Genomic DNA, 19,217 nt, shown 5'->3' on the forward strand with positions numbered 1-19,217 from the left:
CTTTTTGCCCATCTGCTTTGCATATATATACTATGCACATCGTGTATGTGCACACCCAGAGAGACTTCCTGAAGTCACGGAATAGCAACTGCTGAGCCCTCAAAATGAGAAGCAGCTAAAACACTGGACTGAAATCCAACCAGTGTGAAGTCTGCAAAGGTCTCCTTCTTGCTTGGCTTTCACAGATGCCCTTGTGTGAATGCTGTTCCTGTGGACCTCCAGCTACTTTGAAAACAATAAACCCCACTGTAATAATCCAAGGGATCCAGTTTCAACAGGTGGGAGGGGAACCATTTGCCTGGATCCTGACAAGCCACCTGACTCAGTGGGAAGGTGAGCACAGCTCTCCCCCCACAGCTGCGCCTACCACATTACTCGTGTTCAGTGTGGGGTTTCTACTCTCTCACCACAACCGCTCACAAACCTAGAGGACAGGGACTCCTTCCTAGATGTCGGTCCTGATACAATGTGACTGTGCCAAACTGCCTCGCAACCTGTTTCCAGCTAAGAACATTTTCTTGACTAAGCAAAAGAAAGAGCATGAAGCCTTATGGCAAAATTGTTTCTTTCAAATCAGGTTTAGAGTTGAAATTACATCATGAAGACATTTTCTTTAAGCAACCACAGTTTTCTACAGGGAGAGGAAGGTAGCAGCCCACCTTTCTGACCAGGAACAAAGATGTCTATCTCCACAGAGTTTCCTGTTTTCTTTAGTCAGCATTTCCACTAAGTTTTAGCTTATCCAGGAAGAGTTGGCAATCACTGGATTGTAATACAATCACTTCCCACAGTTCAAGTTCTTTTACATCAGTCAGTCCTCTTGACCAAAAGAAGTATACAGTATTATGCTAAAGACCATTGTAAATTTCCATAAAAATAAAATATTCCGTGGTTGTGTTCCTAGAATCTATGTAAAGCCATGGCTCAAATTACATCTTTCCCAGAAAATCTAAAAACCATTAGTCAAAATCCATCATGTAATCCAATTATCATAGCTTTTGCTCATTAATCCTGTTCTCAAACAATGAGATGGGTGTTACGCCTTCGGTGACCTGTTTCCATCTCCCCACAAAATGCTGAGTCAGCTCCCCAGAGGGCAGGCTGGAATGTTTTAACTCCACAAGGTCGTCTGACTAAAAGTTCCTCCCCTGCTTTGGACTTTTTATGGTGGCGACTTGAGGAAACAAACATCCACATTCTTTATCAATGAGGAATTAATTAATGAGTAATTTAACAGTTTAGTACTAGATACACGTTACTGGAGTTTTTGGTTCACCTGTGAAAACTTCGGAATTGTGACGCACACTAAGCATTAGCACAGGTCTGCAGCAGAGATGGAAAAGCTCATAAATTAATACAAGGGCTTTTGACCTTGATTTTCAAATTCAGACCAGGCATCATTGAGCTCCATGAAAATCATCTTTGCATATTGTTCATAAGGTTGCCCGGTAGCCTGTAGAAAAAACAAAAACAAAACAACACATTAGATACTACAGACCAAAATTTTACTTGTATTACAATTTTCACTGCTAATATGGGGGCTCCAAGTAATTGAAATGTTTTTCTAATAGGCCATTTCTCTTTTTATAGCTCAATCTATGTGACCCTAATTACTATGACCTCCCCAGAACTCCTTCCCCTTAGGAATTCACATATGGTAACAGTAGTCCGTGAATGAGTAGAAACAGAGCACTTACTGAGTAATGAAAGACGCACCCATTCTCCAGAAGTACCTACCAATGACAAAGGCTCATGACAGCCTATCTATAATTGATTGTATTTCTATATTCCTATTTTCCCATCACTTCTCGGCCTTTTGGCTAAGATCAAGTGTAAATTCCTATTTTCCCATTTCTAAATAAAATTAAGTTCTTGGCGACCGGTGACACGGGCATAGAGTTTGTGTGTTTTTCTAGGCTCTTGTTTCTCATTCTCATTTGACTCACTGAAACACATTGTTTCTCATTAACTCTTCTCTTCAGACTAATCACCAAAAGCACGGAGAAATGAAAATCAAATATATCAAATTCAAGCATGTGTTCCCAAGTGGCATTTCAACCATAGCCTCACATAACAGGACTGGTATAAATAACACCGACTTCATCTATATGACAGCAAGGTGACTCACTTCTCTCTAAGAGGTTTCTATGTATTACGATGATTTCAACTGGGGCCATGTGGTAGTTTCTGACATTGTAGAGCACCTATATGTGGATATACTTCCATGAAAACATAAACTGGCATCATCAATAGAATGATGAATTTAGGTCCATTTTGAATATTTTGTTGATTCCCACCAATTTTGCCAACTACATTCTAAAGCTCCTTCCCTATAGTTGTGGCTAAACATACTGCTATATCTCCACAAGAGAAAAATTTTCCTCTGTCCAGCTCTTAGCCCGCCCTTACTATTTGTTATAGGCCAGGACACAATTTATGTCTGATCCCTAAAAGTTAGTCAGTGGTAAATCATACACCTGAGTAAAGCCCCCTCACTCCATTATTGTATTACATAGTTTAATTTCTCTTGTATCGTAAAGGGCAAGTTATACTCACTTTATCTGGGTGCACCACCAGCACAGCCTTCCTGTACACCTTTTTCACCTGCTCAGGTGTTACCAGGTCTGCCATGCCAACTGGTTTCCACTTGGTCTCCCCAGCCCACAGCACAGTGTGCATCGTGGACAGAAGTGCTCTGATATTCCTCTCTTTACCTTCAATCCATTCCAGAATCTGTCAACGCAGAGGGAATTAGGAAATTCAAATGTTTTCAAATCCCAAAGGTCTCCACCAAGACTCTGGAAACCCCTCCTGCCCCAGCAACATCAACTACTTGGGGCTCTGTGAATACTCCAAGTTGTTTCCTCAACCTGGGATCCTTTTCCACCTCCATCTCCTTGTCTTTCTGGTTAACCCTTCATTATCCTTTTAAAGCCTGCTCAGGAATTTTGTACTGTTCACCTTTGACAGCTTGAATTCCCTCTCGGCCCCACCCCAGAGTTAATCTCACTCTTAAAGTATGAACTCCCTGGGTGCACACCCATGTCTACTTTGGTCTGGGTTACCTGCCTCTGTCGAGTGTCTGGCAGACAGACACTAAATAAGTACCCCTTGAAAAAAAGAACAAATTTCTTTGAGCTAATCCCTTGAACATGTTTCTATCATATGTGTGATACTTTATCGAAATCACCCATGTGTTTGTCTTTCTTTGCCATTAGGCAGAGTTGTTTGAGAAAAGGTACTGTTTCTTATACATCAGTATAACTCAGGAGCCAAATAACATGTCTGGTTCAAAACACAGCTCAAAAATTGTTAAATGAATGAATCCAAGTAGTTATATGAATGCTCATAATTTGAATCTTCTCAGTTTGAGCAAATGAGGTGATTAAGTTGAAGGGTTTGTAAGAATGCACCAGCATTTAGCACATAATAGAAGCTCAGTGGGTATTTTTTGGTGAACGATGGTTTAGCCAAGGTGAATGATGGCTACTCTCCCAAGCAACTAAATACCCTGTACCAGCTAAATAACCAAGCATTGTTTAAAAGACATGAACCACTTTCTTTCAAAGAAAACTGTCAGAGTTTGCCTAATGAACACATGTTATTGAGATGGAGCATAGAATTTTGGAAGAAATATGAAATCTCTCTGGTGTTACATGAAGTAAAGGCACATGCAAACAAAGGATCCCATATTGCCCTCAAAAGAGTATCCAAGAATCTATATATCTTTAACAAATCTGGAATTATGTTACATTTTTTCAAAATGTGTAAGATGGACTAGCTGTGCTAATCCTGGTTCTGGAGATCATTTAATGCAGTAACAGATTACAGCACCATCTCCCAGTTAGTTCTAGTGTCAGCATATGTAGTACTTCGTCAGGTAGGAATTCAATCTTTCCATCTGTGAGAACATTCCAGTTCTCTTGATCTTTTACAAACCCATTCTCCACTACCTCACACAATTCATCCCCATAACTACCCTTTTGTTTCCAGGATAAACCAGGAGTACCTGGTTTACAATTTTTTTTTTTAATGGGGAACTACTCTTTTTCCCCAAATCCAATGCTACCTAGACTCCTAGAATCAAAACAGATAGAAGTAGAACTAGTCTGGTTGAGGGCGCCTGGGTGGCTCAGTCATTAAGCGTCTGCCTTCAGCTTAGGTCATGATCCCAGGGTCCTGGGATCGAGTCCCACATCGGGCTCCCTGCTCGGCGGGAAGCCTGCTTCTCCCTCTCCCACTCCCCCTGCTTGTGTTCCTGCTCTCACTGTCTCTCTCTGTCAAATAAATAAAATCTTTAAAAAAAAAAAAAAGAACTAGTCTGGTTGAAAGTTGGGGGGAAGCAGTGAGAAAGCCAGGAACCAGGAACATTGATGGCTCTACACCTGTGACCTTGTCACATGACAGTCACACCAAATAATCACACTGGGCCAGGGGCTCACTCACCTTTAATTTCTCAGGATCCATTTCCTTAGCCATTTCCTCCTTTCTCATCTCAGCTATTGTTCGAGGCCCCTTTTTGTCTTTGTGTGCATTGAAACCTTGACCAGAAAGTAGGTCTTCAAAGTCAGCTGCTTTTTGTTTCCCTTCTGTAACAGAATTTTTGAAAAATCATTATAATTTTTACTCTTTTTATTTTTAATCCACCAAAGATTTTTTTTTTTATTAACAAAGAATGTATTATTTGTTTCAGGGGTACAGGTCTGTGATTCCTCAGTCTTACACAATTCACAAAGCTAACCATAGTACATACCCTCCCCAATGTCCATCACCCAGCCACCTCATCCCTCCCACCCCCTCCACTCCAGCAACCCTCAGTTTGTTTCCTGAGATTAAGAGTGTCTTATGGTTTGTCTCCCTCTCTGGTTTCGTCTTGTTTCATTTTTCCCTCCCTTCCCAGACGATCCTCTGTCTTGTTTCTCAAATTCCTCATATCAGTGAGATCATATGATAATTGTCTTTCTCTGACTTATTTCACTTAGCATAATACCCTCTAGTTCCATCCATGTCATTGCAAAAGGCAAGATTTTGGGGTCTTTTTGATGACTGCATAATATTCTTGTGTGTGTGTGTGTGTGTGTGTGTGTGTGTGTGTGTGTGTGTACCACATCTTCTTTATCCATCCATCTGTTGATGGACATCTAGGCTCTTCCCATAGCTTGGCTATTATGGACATTGCTGCTATAAACATTGGGGTGCATGTGCCCCTTCGGATCACTACATTTGTCTCTTGGGGGTAAATACCCAGTAGTGCAATTGCTGGGTCGTAGGGTAACTCTATCTTCAACTTTTTGAGGAACCTCCATACTGTTTCCCAGAGTGGCTGCACCAGCTTGCATTCCCACCAACAGTGTAGGAGGGTTCCCCTTTCTCCGCATCTTCGCCAACATCTGTCATTTCCTGCCTTGTTAATTTTAGCCATTCTGACGGGTGTGAGGTGCTATCTCATTGAGGTTTTGATTTGGATTTCCCTGATGCTGAGTGATGTTGAGCACTTTTTCATGTGTCTGTTGGCCATTTGGATGTTTTCTTTGCAGAAATGTCTGTTCATGTCTTCTGCCCATTTCTGGATTGGATTATTTGTTCTTTGGGTGTTGAGTTTCATAAGTTCTTTATAGATTTTGGATACTAGCCCTTTATCTGATATGTCATTTGAAAATATCTTCTCCCATTCTGTCCGTTGTCTTTTGGTTTTGTGGACTGTTTCCTCTGCTGTGCAAAAGCTTTTTATCTTAATGAAGTCCCGATAGTTCATTTTTGCCTTGCTTCCCTTGCCTTTGGCGATGTTTCTAGAAGAAGTCGCTGAGGCTGAGGTCAAAGAAGTTGCTGCCTGTGTTCTCCTCAAGGATGTTGATGGATTCCTGTCTCACATTGAGGTCTTTCATCCATTTTGCTCTATTTTTGTGTGTGGTATAAGGAAATGGTCCAGTTTCATTCTTCTGCATGTAGCTGTCCAATTTTCCCAACACCATTTGTTGGAGAGACTGTCTTTTATTCCATTGGACATTCTTTCCTGCTTTGTCGAAGATTAGTTGACCATAGAGTTGAGAGTCCATTTCTGGGCTCTCTATTCTGTTCCATTGATCTATGTGTCTGTTTCTGTGCCAGTACCATACTGTCTTGATGATGACAGCTTTGAAATAGAGCTTGAAGTCCAGAATTGTGATGCCACCAGCTTTGCTTTTCTTTTTCAACATTCCTCTGGCTATTCGGGGTCTTTTCTGGTTCCATACAAATTTTAGGATTATTTGTTCCATTTCCATTTCTTTGAAAAAAGTGGATGGTATTTTGATAGGGATTGCATTAAATGTGTAGATTGCTCTAGGTAGCATAGACATTTCCACAATATTTGTTCTTCCAATCCATAAGCATGGAACATTTTCCCATTTCTTTGTGTCTTCCTCAATTTCTTTCATGAGTATTCTATAGTTTTCTGAGTACAGATTCTTTGCCTCTTTGGTTACATTTACTCTTAGGTATCTTATGGTTTTGGGTGCAATTGTAAATGGGATAGACTCCCTAATTTCTCTTTCTTCTGTCTCGTTGTTGGTGTATAGAAATGCCACTGATTTCTGTGCATTGATTTTATATCCTACCACTTTACTGAATTCCTGTATGAGTTCTAGCAGTTTTGGGGTGGAGTCTTTTGGGTTTTTCACATAAAGTATCATATCATCTGCAAAGAGAGTTTGACTTCTTCTTCACTGATTTGGATGTCTTTTATTTCTTTTTGTTGTCTGATTGCTGAGGCTAGGACTTCTAGTACTATGTTGAAGAGCAGTGGTGATAGTGGACATCCCTGCCATGTTCCTGACCTTAGGGGAAAAGCTCTCAGTTTTTCCACATTGAGAATGATACTCGCTGTGGGTATTTCATAGATGGCTTTTATGATATTGAGGTATGTACCCTCTATCCCTACACTGTGAAGAGTTTTAATCAAGAAAGGATACTGTACTTTGTCAAATGCTTTTTCTGCATCTATTGAGAGGATCATATGGTTCTTGTTCTTTCTTTTATTAATGTATTGTATCACATTGATTGATTTGCAGATGTTGAACCAACCTTGCAGCCCAGGAATAAATCCCACCTGGTCGTGGTTAATAATCCTTTTAATGTACTGTTGGATCCTATTGGCTAGTATTTTGGTGAGAATTTTTGCATCCGTGTTCATCAGAGATATCAGTTTGTAATTCTCCTTTTTGATGGGGTCTTTGTCTGGTTTTGGGTTCAAGGTAATGCTGGCCTCATAAAATGAGTTTGGAAGTTTTCCTTCCATTTCTATTTTTTGGAACAGTTTCAGAAGAATAGGTATTAATTCTTCTTTAAATGTTTGGTAGAATTCTCCTGGGAAGCCATCTGGCCCTGGGCTCTTGTTTGTTGGGAGATTTTTGATGACTGCTTCAATTTCCCTTCTATTCAGGTTTTCTATTTCATCCTGGTTCAGTTTGGGTAGTTTATACATCTCTCGGAATGTATCCATTTCTTCCAGATTGTCTAATTTGCTGGCATATAGTTGCTCATAATATGTTCCTATAATTGTTTGTATTTCTTTGGTGTTGGTTGTAATCGCTGCTCTTTCATTTATGATTTTATTTATTTGGGTCCTTACTCTTTTCTTTTTGATAAGTCTGGCCAGGAGTTTATCAGTCTTCTTAATTCTTTCAAGGAACCAGCTCCTAGTTTCGTTGTTCAGTTCTACTGTCCTTTTGGTTTCTATTTCATTGATTTCTGCTCCGATCTTTATTATTTCTCTTCTCCTGCTGGGTTTAGGCTTTATTTGCTATTCTTTCTCCAGCTCCTTTAGGTGTAGGGTTAGGTTATGTATTTGAGACCTTTCTTGTTTCTTGAGAAAGGCTTGTATGGCTATATACTTTCCTATTAGGACCGCCTTTGCTGCATCCCAAAGATTTTGAACAGTTGTGTTTTCATTTTCATTGGTTTCCATGAAATTTTTTAAATTCTTCTTTAATTTCTTGGTTGACCCATTCATTCTTTAGTAGGATGCTCTTTAACCTCCATGAATTTGAGTTCTTTCCAACATTCCTCTTGTGATTGAGTTCTAGTTTCAAAGCATTGTGGTCCGAAAATATACAGGGAATGATCCCAATCTTTTGGTACCAGTTGAGACCTGATTTGTGACCTAGGATGTGATCTATTCTGGAGAATGTTCCATGGGAACTAGAGAAGAATGTGTATTCTGTTGCTTTGGGATAGAATGTTCTGAATATATCTGTGAAGTCCATCTGGTCCACTGTGTCATTTAAAGTCTTTATTTCCTTGTTGATCTTTTGCTTAGATGATCTGTCCATTTCAGTGAGGGGGGTGTTAAAGTCCCCTACTATTATTGTATTATTGTCGATGTGTTTCTTTGATTTTGTTATTAATTGGCTTATATAATTGGCTGCTCCCATGTTAGGGGCATAGATATTTACAGTTGTTAGATCTTCTTGTTGGATAGACCCTTTAAGTATGATATAGTGTCCTTCCTTATCTCTTATTATAGTCTTTGGTTTAAAATCTAATTTGTCTGATACAAGGATTGTCACCCCAGCTTTCTTTTGATGTCCATTAGCATGGTAAATGGTTTTTCCACCCCCTCGCTTTCAATCTGGAAGTGTCTTTCGGTCTAAAATGAGTCTCTTGCAGAAAGCATATCGATGGGTCTTGTTTTTTTATCCAATCTGATACCCTGTGTCTTTTGATTGGGATATTTAGCCCATTTACGTTCAAGATAACTATTGAAAGATATGAATTTAGTGCCATTGTATTGCCTCTGTTCCTTTCTGTTCTATGTTACTTTTAGGCTCTCTCTTTGCTTAGAGGACCCCTTTCAATATTTCTTATAGGGCTGGTTTGGTGTTCACAAATTCTTTTAGTTTTTGTTTGTCTTGGAAGCTTTTTTATCTCTCCTTCTATTTTCAATGACAGCCAAGCTGGATATAGTATTCTTGGCTGCATATTTTTCTCATTTAGTGCCCTGAATATATCATGCCAGTCCTTTCTGGCCTGCCAGGTCTCTGTGGATAGGTCTGCTGCCAATCTAATGTTTCTACTGTTGTAGGTTACAGGCCTCTCGTCCCAAGCTGCTTTCACGATTTTCTCTTTGTCTCTGAGACTTGTAAATTTTATTATTAGATGTCAGGCTGTGACTTATTTCTACTGATTTTGAGGGGTGTTCTCTGTGCCTTCTGGATTTTGATGCCTGTTTCCTTCCCCAAATTAGGGAAATTCTCCACTTTAATTTGCTCCAATATACCTTCTGCCCCTCTCTCTCTTTCTTCTTCTTCTGGGATCCCAATTATTCTAATATTGTTTTGTCTTATGGTATCACTGATCTCTTGAATTCTCCCCTCGTGATCCAGTAGTTGTTTATCTCTCTTTTTCTCAGCTTCTTTATTCTCCATCATTTGGTCTTCTGTATCACTAATTCTCTCTTCTGCCTCATTTATCCTAGCAGTTAGAGCCTCCATTTGTGATTGCACCTCATTAATAGCCTTTTTGATTTTGACTTGGTTAGATTTTAATTCTTTTATATCTCCAGAAAGGGATTCTCTAGTATCTTCTATGCTTTTTTCAAGCCCAGCTAGTATCTTTATAATCGTCATTTTGAACTCTGGTTCTGACATCTTACTAATGTCCATATTGATTAGGTCCCTGGCAGTGGTTACTGCCTCTTGTTCTTTTTTTTTTTTTTGAGGTGAGTTTTTCCATTTTGTCATTTTGTCCAGAGAAGAATAGATGAATAAGAGAACAAAATACTAAAATGGTAACAACGACCCCAGAAAAATATACACTAAACAAATCAGAAGAGACCCAAAACCAGGGGGGAAAGAAAAGAGGAAAAAAATATGATCAGGCTGGTGAATAGAATAGAGCCACACACTAGATTTTGGGTATATTTTGGTCTGTTAGAAGAAACTGCCTCCCAAAATTTTAAAGAAAGAAAAACTTATATATATACAAAAATAAGGGTAAATACGATGAAGGGATGGAATATGACTATAAAGATGAAAATTAAAAAAGATTTTAAAAAAGGAATTGATAAGATAAGAAGTTGGTTGAAAAAAAAAAGTAGAGAATGTGATCAGGCAGGAGACTAGAACCAAGCCATACACTAGATTTAGGGTATATTTTGGTCTGTTAGAAGAAACTGTCCCAAAATTTTAAAGAAAGAAAAACTTATATATATATACACACACAAAATAAGGTTAAGTACAATGAAGGGATAGAATATGACTGTAAAAGTGAAAATTAAAAAAGATTTTGAAAAAAGGAATTGATAAAATATGTTAGTTGAAAAAGGAAAGAAGAAAAATGTAAAAAAAATAGAAAAAGAAAAAAATAAAGAAAATTAAAAAAATTAACTTTGAAAGAATAAAGAATCATGGGGGAAAGCCATGAATTCTCTGTGCTGTATTCCCCTCGTGCTGGGGTTGTGCCGTTCTCATTGATCGGTAAACTTGGTCTTGGCTGGATGTTCTTTCTGATCTTCTGGGAGAGGGGCCTGTTGCCATGGTTCTCAAATGTCTTTGCTGGAGGTGGAATTGCCCTGCCCTTGCCGGGCCAAGCTAGGTAATCTGCTTGGGTTTGCTCTCGGGAGCTTTTGTTTCCTGCAAGCTTTCCGTGCAGCTTTGGAGGACAAGAATGAAAATGGCCCCGGAGGAGCTGAGAACTCGGGGCCCTACTCCTCAGTGAGGCCCCAGAGAAAAGCAGTCAATCACTCCCGTCTCCCCAGTCTCCGGCTGCACTCCATGCTCACCCGGCCTGTGACCGAGCATTTCTGTCTCTGGCACACGACCCTGTTTGGAGTCTCCAAACCCAGCAGATTCCTGTGGTGCGCTCCTGAGCCACTCCTCCTGGGGGAGGAAGGGGAGTCTCCCCGGATCTGCCGCTTGTTGGGTCCCTGCTGGAAGAGCAGTGGCCTGACTGGGCCACAGATGACAGTTTATGGCAACCCCGAGCTGAGAGCCTGTGCCTCGGCTCCGTCTCTGCAGCTGGCTTCCCCGCTCCGATACCTGGGAGCTCTGCCGCACTCAGGCACCCCTGGGCTTCCTGTGGCCCCGAGGGTCCTGAGACCACACTGTCCCAGCGAGGGCTCCCCCCCCCCACCCTTAGCCACTGGAGCAACGTCCCTCAGCGGAGCCGACTTCTAAAAGTCCCGATTTTGTGCTCCAAGGCTCTATCACTTGCCAGAAGCGGCCGGCAGAGGCCCCCTCCCCTGCCGTCTATCCTCCTGAATATCGCCTCGGATTCACTTCTCCGCACGTCCTACCTTCCAGAAAGTGGTCACTTTTCTTTCAGAGAGTTGTTGCTATTCTTTTCTTTGATCTCCTGTTGAGTTTGTAGGTGTTCAGAGTGATTTGATAACTATCTAGCTGAATTCCTGGGACCAGATGAAACTCCTCCGCGATCTTGCTCCTCCCCCTATAATTTTTACTCTTAAACATAAAATCCTATCACCTCATAACACTTAGGGTCTCCAAGGTGCTTTCACATGCATTAGTCCTCTTACTCCTTATACTTACCCAATGAGTAGGGTATGAGACTGTCATGCCCATTTGACAGATGAGGAAAATGAGGTCTGGAGAACCTAAGAGATTTGCCCAGAATCATATACCACGTCCGTGGCAAAGCTAGGACTCCAGGCTAGATTGTTAGACTAAATCCAACTCCGTAACACTTTTCCCACTGTATCATCTTTTCATAGCTGAGGATACTCGTGATGCCCCCCCGACCCCACCCGCTCTAGTCATACAACTAGTTAGTATCAGCAATGGGACGAACACCTGAGTTTGGGTACTTGCAGTCCACAGATGCCACTGCTTTCCTGCCCACACCCAGCTGACAGTTCGAGTCCCTCCCAACAGTGCTCTTTTTCACCAAGTCTGCTTGTGGCTTCACAATCTCTTAATGTTTGGAGAGGCATGGTGGCAAAGAGCAAAGTCTCTGGAGCTGGACTCCCCAGGCTTGAATTATACCTCTGCCACTTACTGGCCAATGTAACCTTGGAGCAAGTCACTTATCGACATGCCTCAGTTTCCTCATCTGTAAAACAGGGATGGTGTTAACAATACTACTTACCTCATAGGGTTGTTGTGAGAATTGATAGTTAACATCTTAAAGGGTTTAGAATAGTGCCTTTTTAAATGTTTATTATATTACAACAGAACCAAAACACGGAAATCCACGCTGTCAATGCCCATCAACCAAAGTTGGCATGTGAAATGAAACCCATTTGCCATCTCTATACTGTAAGACATTCTGAACACATACCCGCACATGCACATGCTAAAACGTAAGTGGTCTGAGATGATGGAATTTATCTGTCTTGTTCACTGCCATAATCCCCAATGTTTTCTACACTGAAGATGGTCCATAAATATCTCCTGACTGAAGCCAGTCACCCTACATCTACTCAAAATAAAAATGGAGGGGAAGTCCCAAGACTCTATGGAATTGTCTAAGCAATATCCACTGCTAACCAAAGAACAAACATGATGTTACATATTCCCAAGAAAAAAATCCCTGTCATGTTATTATTTTGAGAAGGCACTTGTGTCATATCCAGTAGAGTGTGACAGTTAAGAGAAGGAGTTCTGGAGCAACATTGCCTGGGTTCCAATCTTGCCTTTGTCACTTACAAGCTGTACAGACTTAAGAAATAATTTATCTCTGTCACAGATTTTTTAAATCTACGACATGGGGTTGGTTTTGAAGATTATATGAAATAATACATGAAACTGTTTGGAATAGTACCTGACACATAGTAAGCCCTCAATGTTAGCTACAGTTACTAGAGAAAGTAGGATTTCCTTTTCCATATTCCATAGAGAGAAAGGCCCGTTTCCTCACCATGTCCCTAAACATCTATACATTTAGTTCTTGAGTATGATCAGATCAATTGAGATGTAAAATACATTATAATAGGCTGTTTAAAAAACTCAAAATTAGGGGCGCCTGGGTGGCTCAGTCGTTAAGCGTCTGTCTTTGGTTCAGGTCATGATCCCAGGATCCTGGGATCGAGCCCCACATCGGGCTCCCTGCTCAGCGGGGAGCCTGCTTCTCCCTCTCCCACTCCCCCTGCTTGTGTTCCTTCTCTCGCTGTGTCTGTCTCTGTCAAATAAATAAATTAAATCTTTAAAAAAAAAAAAGAAACTCAAAATTAACCATCCCAGCTAGGCAAAATACGTTATTTTTTCCTTGTTATCAAGAATCCCATTCAAAAAAAAGGGGCAGGGGGAGAAAGAGTCCTATCCAAAGCATCCTCTATCCTTAGCTGTTGGCCCATTTTGTGTTCTTTTAACTTTCTTCTTAGAAGAGAGGGAAAAAAAAACCATCACAGAAAACCGAACGATCTCAGAAACATCCACCAACCAGAGCATAAGCAAGACCAAATGTCCAAGATGTACACACTCCTCTAATCAGGATCCAAGGGCAAATATGAACAGTGCTTGCAAGGTTCCCAACCTTTCTCTTCTACCCCCTCTTCCAAAGGAATAACAGCTTCAAGAACCAGCCACCCCTCCATGCATATCCACTCCATATTCATTTAGTGCTACTAAGCTAGGTGCTAATGATAACATGACACAGTCCCTGCTCTCCCTTCGGTCTCCATGTGGAAGGAGACAGACAAGTGAACTAACAGTCACAAAATAACGGAAGTGTTAAGAGCATGGTAAACCCAGGTGCTTCAGGCACAGAATGGGAGGTAGGGATCATGGTGTGCCTCTACAACTATAAGATTCACTCAGAAAGCCCTGGAATCGTTTTCTGTCTCCTTCTTCGGACATACATACATACATGTAGTATGACAATACAGGCTACCCTCTGGTCAGGCTACACACCATCATCCTTACCCAAATTAGCTGATCCTTTCCCACGATCGCTCTGCCCCCCAGGCATGGCTGAGAAGCTCACGTTGTAGTTGGGTCGGTTCTGGGGAGACGAGTGGGGGATGCCGGTCTGTGGCTTAGACTGTGTCTGCTGCCAGCTATAGCCACCTCCCTGCTGCCACCCTCCCCCCATGGGCTGGGGAGATGCTTTCTGCGGCGAGCTGAGAGGTGGAAATCCTCCACCCAATCCAGTTGGCGTGGTGGGTTTGCTGGCAAATGAAGAACTACCTAGGGAAACAAAAAGAGAGACAGAGAGGAATGCTATTTTGAGTAGCCTCTAATTCCTGTGTCCCGAGTTACTGTTTTCAGTGACTTTAGTGGAAATGGCCTTGACTGATGGCACCATTAACCTTCCTAATAGTTAAAGAAACTGCAGGTATATATTTCCTTTAATCTCCACAGTGACATTTTTAGGTATGTATTAATAGCCCCATCATTTTCTTCAGATAAACAAACGGCAGTTCAGAGCAGTTAAGTGATTTTTTTTTAAGTCACACAACCAACAAGTGGCAGAACTGGGACATGAATCCAAGTCTTTGACTCCAAGCCTGAAGAGCCCTGGCTTTTCCCACTGTGCCATCTCTTCTCTCCTTCCCACCTTCTAAGCACATTCGGTTTTTTCACTGGAAGAAAAACTACCAAATGACAAGAACAGAGAATAAAGCAAAATACGTTCACTCACTAAGGTACTACTTACATGTCAATGATTAAGGTTAATAATTGTTTATTATAAGTACAAACGTGGTTAGTGCCCAGGAGTAAACAAAGATGTTTTTGAAATTTCACAAGTAGGTTTCAATTTCACACTTCTTGCATTTCATTGCAGGAGAGTAAACACAGCCAACACTATGACAACTTTGAACCAGGCAAAGGATCTTACTCAAGCTTTACAAAAATGATTATTAGTTTGTGCCGGGAATTTAAGTAGAATTCTGATTCCACAATCTCCTAACTTTTAAGAACTTGCTGCATACATGTTGGGCTGTTTCCAAAATACAAAGACCAGCCATGGCTTGTGTTTAAAGAGGTAAAATGAGAAACTGAAATGTGGTGATCTCTAGGAACGCTTTCATGCACCAAACCCAAAGTAACAGTGATAATAAAATAACTAAAATTTATGCACAAAATACATTTGTGTATATTACTGCTTTCAATCTATACAACACTCTTAAGGAGGTAGGCAGTACTATTGATCCCACTTTATTTTTTTTATATTTTTAATCCACAAATATTTATTTTTAAATTTATTTTTATTTTAAATTTAATTAATATATAGTGTATTATTAATTTCATAGGTAGAATTTAGTGATTCTTCAGTTGCATATAACCAGTGCTCATTCCATCAAGTGTCTTCCTAATGCCCATCCCCCAGGTACCCCATCCCCTACCCAGCTCCTCTCCAGCAACCTTCAGTTTGTTTCCTATATTTAAGAGTCTCTTATGATTTGTTGCCCGCTCTGATTTTGTCTTATTTTTCCTTCCCTTCCCCTATGTTCATCTGATTTGTTTCTTAAATTGCATATATGAGTGAAATCATATGATATTTGTCTTTCTCTGACTGACTCATTTCGCTTAGCATAATACCCTTTAGTTCCATCCACATCATTGCAAATGGCAAGATTTCATTCTTTTTGATGGTTGAGTAATACTCCATTGTGTATGTGTGTGTGTGTGTGTGTGTGTATATATATATATATATATATACACATATATATATATATATATACCACATCTTCTTTATCCATTCATCTGTTGATGGACATCTGGACTCTTCCCATAGTTTGGCTATTGTGGACATTTTGCTGCTATAAACATTGGGATGCATGTGCCCCTTCAAATCACTGTTTGTATCCTTTGGATTAATACCTAATAGTGCAATTTCTGGATCATGGGGTAGTTCTATTTTTAACTTTTTGAGGAACCTCCATACTGTCTTTTTTTTAAGATTTTATTTATTTATTTGACAGAGACAGACACACAGAGAGAGGGAACATAGGCAAAGGGAGTAAGAGAGGGAGAAGCAGGCTTCCGGTAGAGCAGAGAGCCTGATGTGGGGCTCGATCCCAGGACCCTGGGATCATGACCTGAGCCGAAGGGAGACGCTTAACGATTGAGTCACCCAGGCACCCCTCCATACTGTCTTCTAGAGTGGCTGCACCAGTTTGTATTCCCACCAACAGTGTAAAAGGGTTCCCCTTTCTCCACATCCTTGCCAACATCTGTTGCTTCATGAATTGTTAATTTTAGCCATTCTGACCTGTATCTCATTGTGGTTTTGATTTGTATTTCCCTGATGCCAAGTGATGTTGAGCATTTTTTTCATGTTGACCCCACTTTAAAAATTTGGATTTAAATCCAAATATCAGAGAAGTTTCCTGACATGCTTATGATCACACAGCTAGTTAACGGTGCTGGGACTTGACTACAGGCATCCTACCTCCAAATGTCATGCTTATTTGCTGCACCCATAATCCCTAATTCCTTCCCAAATCTCTGAACCTGTTACTACAATTTATCCCTTACTGTCTCTTCTCTCTATAGATCTTTCCCTTTATTCTCATCTAGGACTCCTTCCTTCTCCACTGGGAATGCTGCATTATGGACACTGTGACTTGGAGTCAATCTGAGTTTGAGTCTCAGCTTTATCACCCATTCACACACGCATATACTCATTCATCCATCCATCCATCCATTCATTCATCAGTATTTATAGGGCATCTGTGTGCCATCTACTGTGCTGGGCACTGGGAACACAGCATTGGGAATATGATCTACAGAAAATCCTTGCTCTCCTGAAGCTCAGTGAAAACCTTCCCCTCATGGAGCCTCAGTTTCCTCATTTGTAAAACCAGAACTACATCTATATCATAGGTATACCATAAAGACACAAAGACTTTATGAAAATATTTCACAAACCCTGAATTAAGCAAATTAGGAGGCATTATATATTATAATATGATGCAAGTTCATATGCCCAGTATACATTGGTACATCATAAGGACTCATGGCATCGCCCCCTGTCAGTGTGTAACTCAGAGCATGAAGCCTCTTTCATGAGCCCCTGGGCCCACCTGCCAACAGCACATCAACATACACCTTAGGCTGGGTATTCATTCTGCACTGGGATTTCATTTTACAGTTTAAGGATGTTTACTGTCTTCCTTCTGAATATATATATGTGTGCGTGAGTGTGTGTGTGTGTATACACACATATGTATATAATTTTAAAATTCAATAAACATGGAAAAGCCTAAAAACTAAAAAAGAAAAGCTTCCATAGTCCCATTACACTGCCATTTATTCATTCATTTATAAAACACCATCCAGCATCTTTCACATGCTAGGCTGCTGACACAGTGGTGAAAAGGCGAATGCTGATACTGCTCTCAAGAGGCTCATCAACATTGCAGGATTTTCTGATGCTTACTCTTCCAGAATATTCCTACCCATGTTCAGAAATTTAATTTTTAATGCTATTGAAGCTGGGAACTGGCAAAAATGCAAAGCAGCAGCTAAACCCAGAGGCCACTGCTATCCTCATTAAAAGCTAAAGCAGTGGTTATCAGCCTTGGTTGTGCATTATAATCACCTGGGGAGCTTTTAAAACTCCCTATACTCAGGCCACAGCCAGACCAATTAGATCAGAATGTCTATGGGAGGAACTAAGGCATTAGTGTTCACATCAGAATTGTTGAATGTGAAAATACCTTTTGGAGAAGGACACTGTCTTTTGTCTTTTCTGAAATGCAGCTATGTAATTTAGAAGTTTCATTTTAATCCTTAAAGCATTTGCCATGGTGTCAAAAATTCTAGCTTGTAGCCCTTGCTTATACACCTGTTCACTGTGTGGCTTCAGGAAAGTCATTTAAATTTCCTAAATTATGTGACTTGAAAAATGAAGAAATTTAGGAAACCAGTTTTCCCACCAGTTGTAAGAATTACTATCTTTCAAAACTGACAAAGAACTCCTGAACTCCTCCCAGCAGGTTTGTTGTTTGTAGTGATATGGATGTAGCTATTCTGAAATTATTTTTGTTGTAGGACAGTTAGTGTTGTTGAGATCCAGGGCAATGGAAGACACATATGTAGAATAGGGCAAGGCATGGAAGATCCCTGTGGTACTGGATGGGATTTTATATATAGTTATACCCACTCATCTCCTCTCTCTAGCTCCTGAAAGACAGCAATGACACCCACTCCAGTACCAATGAACACACTTGGAACACAGAACTTGGTTTCCAAATGCCATTTCTACAAAAAGGAATAAGGATTCCTTGGAGAATGACTGATTTTAGGACTGGGGAACAAATATTTCAAGACAAGCCTGGAGCATCTTGTTGGGCCATAAAGAAAGAAGGTTTTCAAAAACTGATGGACACAAGTGATAAGGACATAGGAGCCAGAAAAAAGGGGTTTTCACAAACCAAACCAAATCTGAGATGTGACTATTACAGAAAGTAATGACAGTAATGAATCAAAAAGGAATCTATTAGTCCATTCTGATGAGAGACGGAGAGAGAGAGAGAAAGAAAAAGAGATTCTTTTTACACTTGAATGCCAATTAATATACACAAAAAGAAGGGCAGAATCAGAAAATCACAATTTTGCAACCATCATAGTAGTAACTGCTTCAGGCAAGAATCATTAATGACTGCTAAAGCCAGTAGCTAAATCAGGTGGAGAACAGGATATTCTCACATAGGGTAGTCTCAAATTATCTCCAGATTACTCATCAATTACAAAGGGAAAAAATGGTAATTTTGTAATGAAGAAACCTGGCAGACACCCTCTAAAGCAAGTGATCAAAGTTAACATCAAACCCAAATTGAGACTTTCTCAACTGGGCCTCTATCCTTCAAGGATCAATGTCATGAAAAGCAAAAAAAAAAGACAAAGGAATGATTCCAGATTAAAGGTTTCTAAAAGGACATGACAACTAAATGCAGAATGTGATGCTGGGTTTTTAAAAAGAACTTTCTATAAAGATCACCTCTTCAAAGAGGCCTTTCCTAACCACTTGATACCTAAAATAACACCCTAGGCCATCCATCACTCACACGCTCTCTGCTTTTTTTTTTTTTTTTTTTTAGTGCTTAAGATGGGGCTTATGAGTGTGGGCTCCAGAGCTTCAGGGTGTTGAAACCATGGGACTTGGGTGTGTTACTTAATCGTTTGTGCCCCAGTTTTCTCATCTGCAAAATGAGGATACCAGTCCCAATACTTCAAAATATTGAGATTAAATGAAATGATACACGTAAAACTCTTAAAATACCATTGTTATTTTTTATTATTTGACACCATATTATATATTTATTCATTTATTGT

General features: G+C 40.3%; 1 protein-coding gene across 1 annotated transcript in view; it reads right to left on the reverse strand.

The window, feature by feature from the left end:
- The window catches only part of DNAJC6 (DnaJ heat shock protein family (Hsp40) member C6), a 46,759-nt gene continuing 27,542 nt past the window's right edge, over positions 1 to 19,217 (reverse strand). Inside the window, exons 15-18 of the mRNA XM_028102485.2 lie at positions 13,857 to 14,120; positions 4,447 to 4,589; positions 2,557 to 2,733; positions 1 to 1,453 (exon numbers count right to left, since the gene is read on the reverse strand). Coding sequence (XP_027958286.1) covers positions 1,352 to 1,453; positions 2,557 to 2,733; positions 4,447 to 4,589; positions 13,857 to 14,120 — 686 coding nt within the window. The 3' untranslated portion in view covers positions 1 to 1,351. The remainder of the gene's footprint in view (positions 1,454 to 2,556; positions 2,734 to 4,446; positions 4,590 to 13,856; positions 14,121 to 19,217) is intronic.

The sequence above is a fragment of the Eumetopias jubatus genome, unplaced genomic scaffold (assembly GCF_037043125.1).
Source record: "Eumetopias jubatus isolate StellerSeaLion01/CBP00866 unplaced genomic scaffold, mEumJub1_p1.0 scaffold_4, whole genome shotgun sequence".
Taxonomy (NCBI): Eukaryota; Metazoa; Chordata; class Mammalia; order Carnivora; family Otariidae; genus Eumetopias; species Eumetopias jubatus.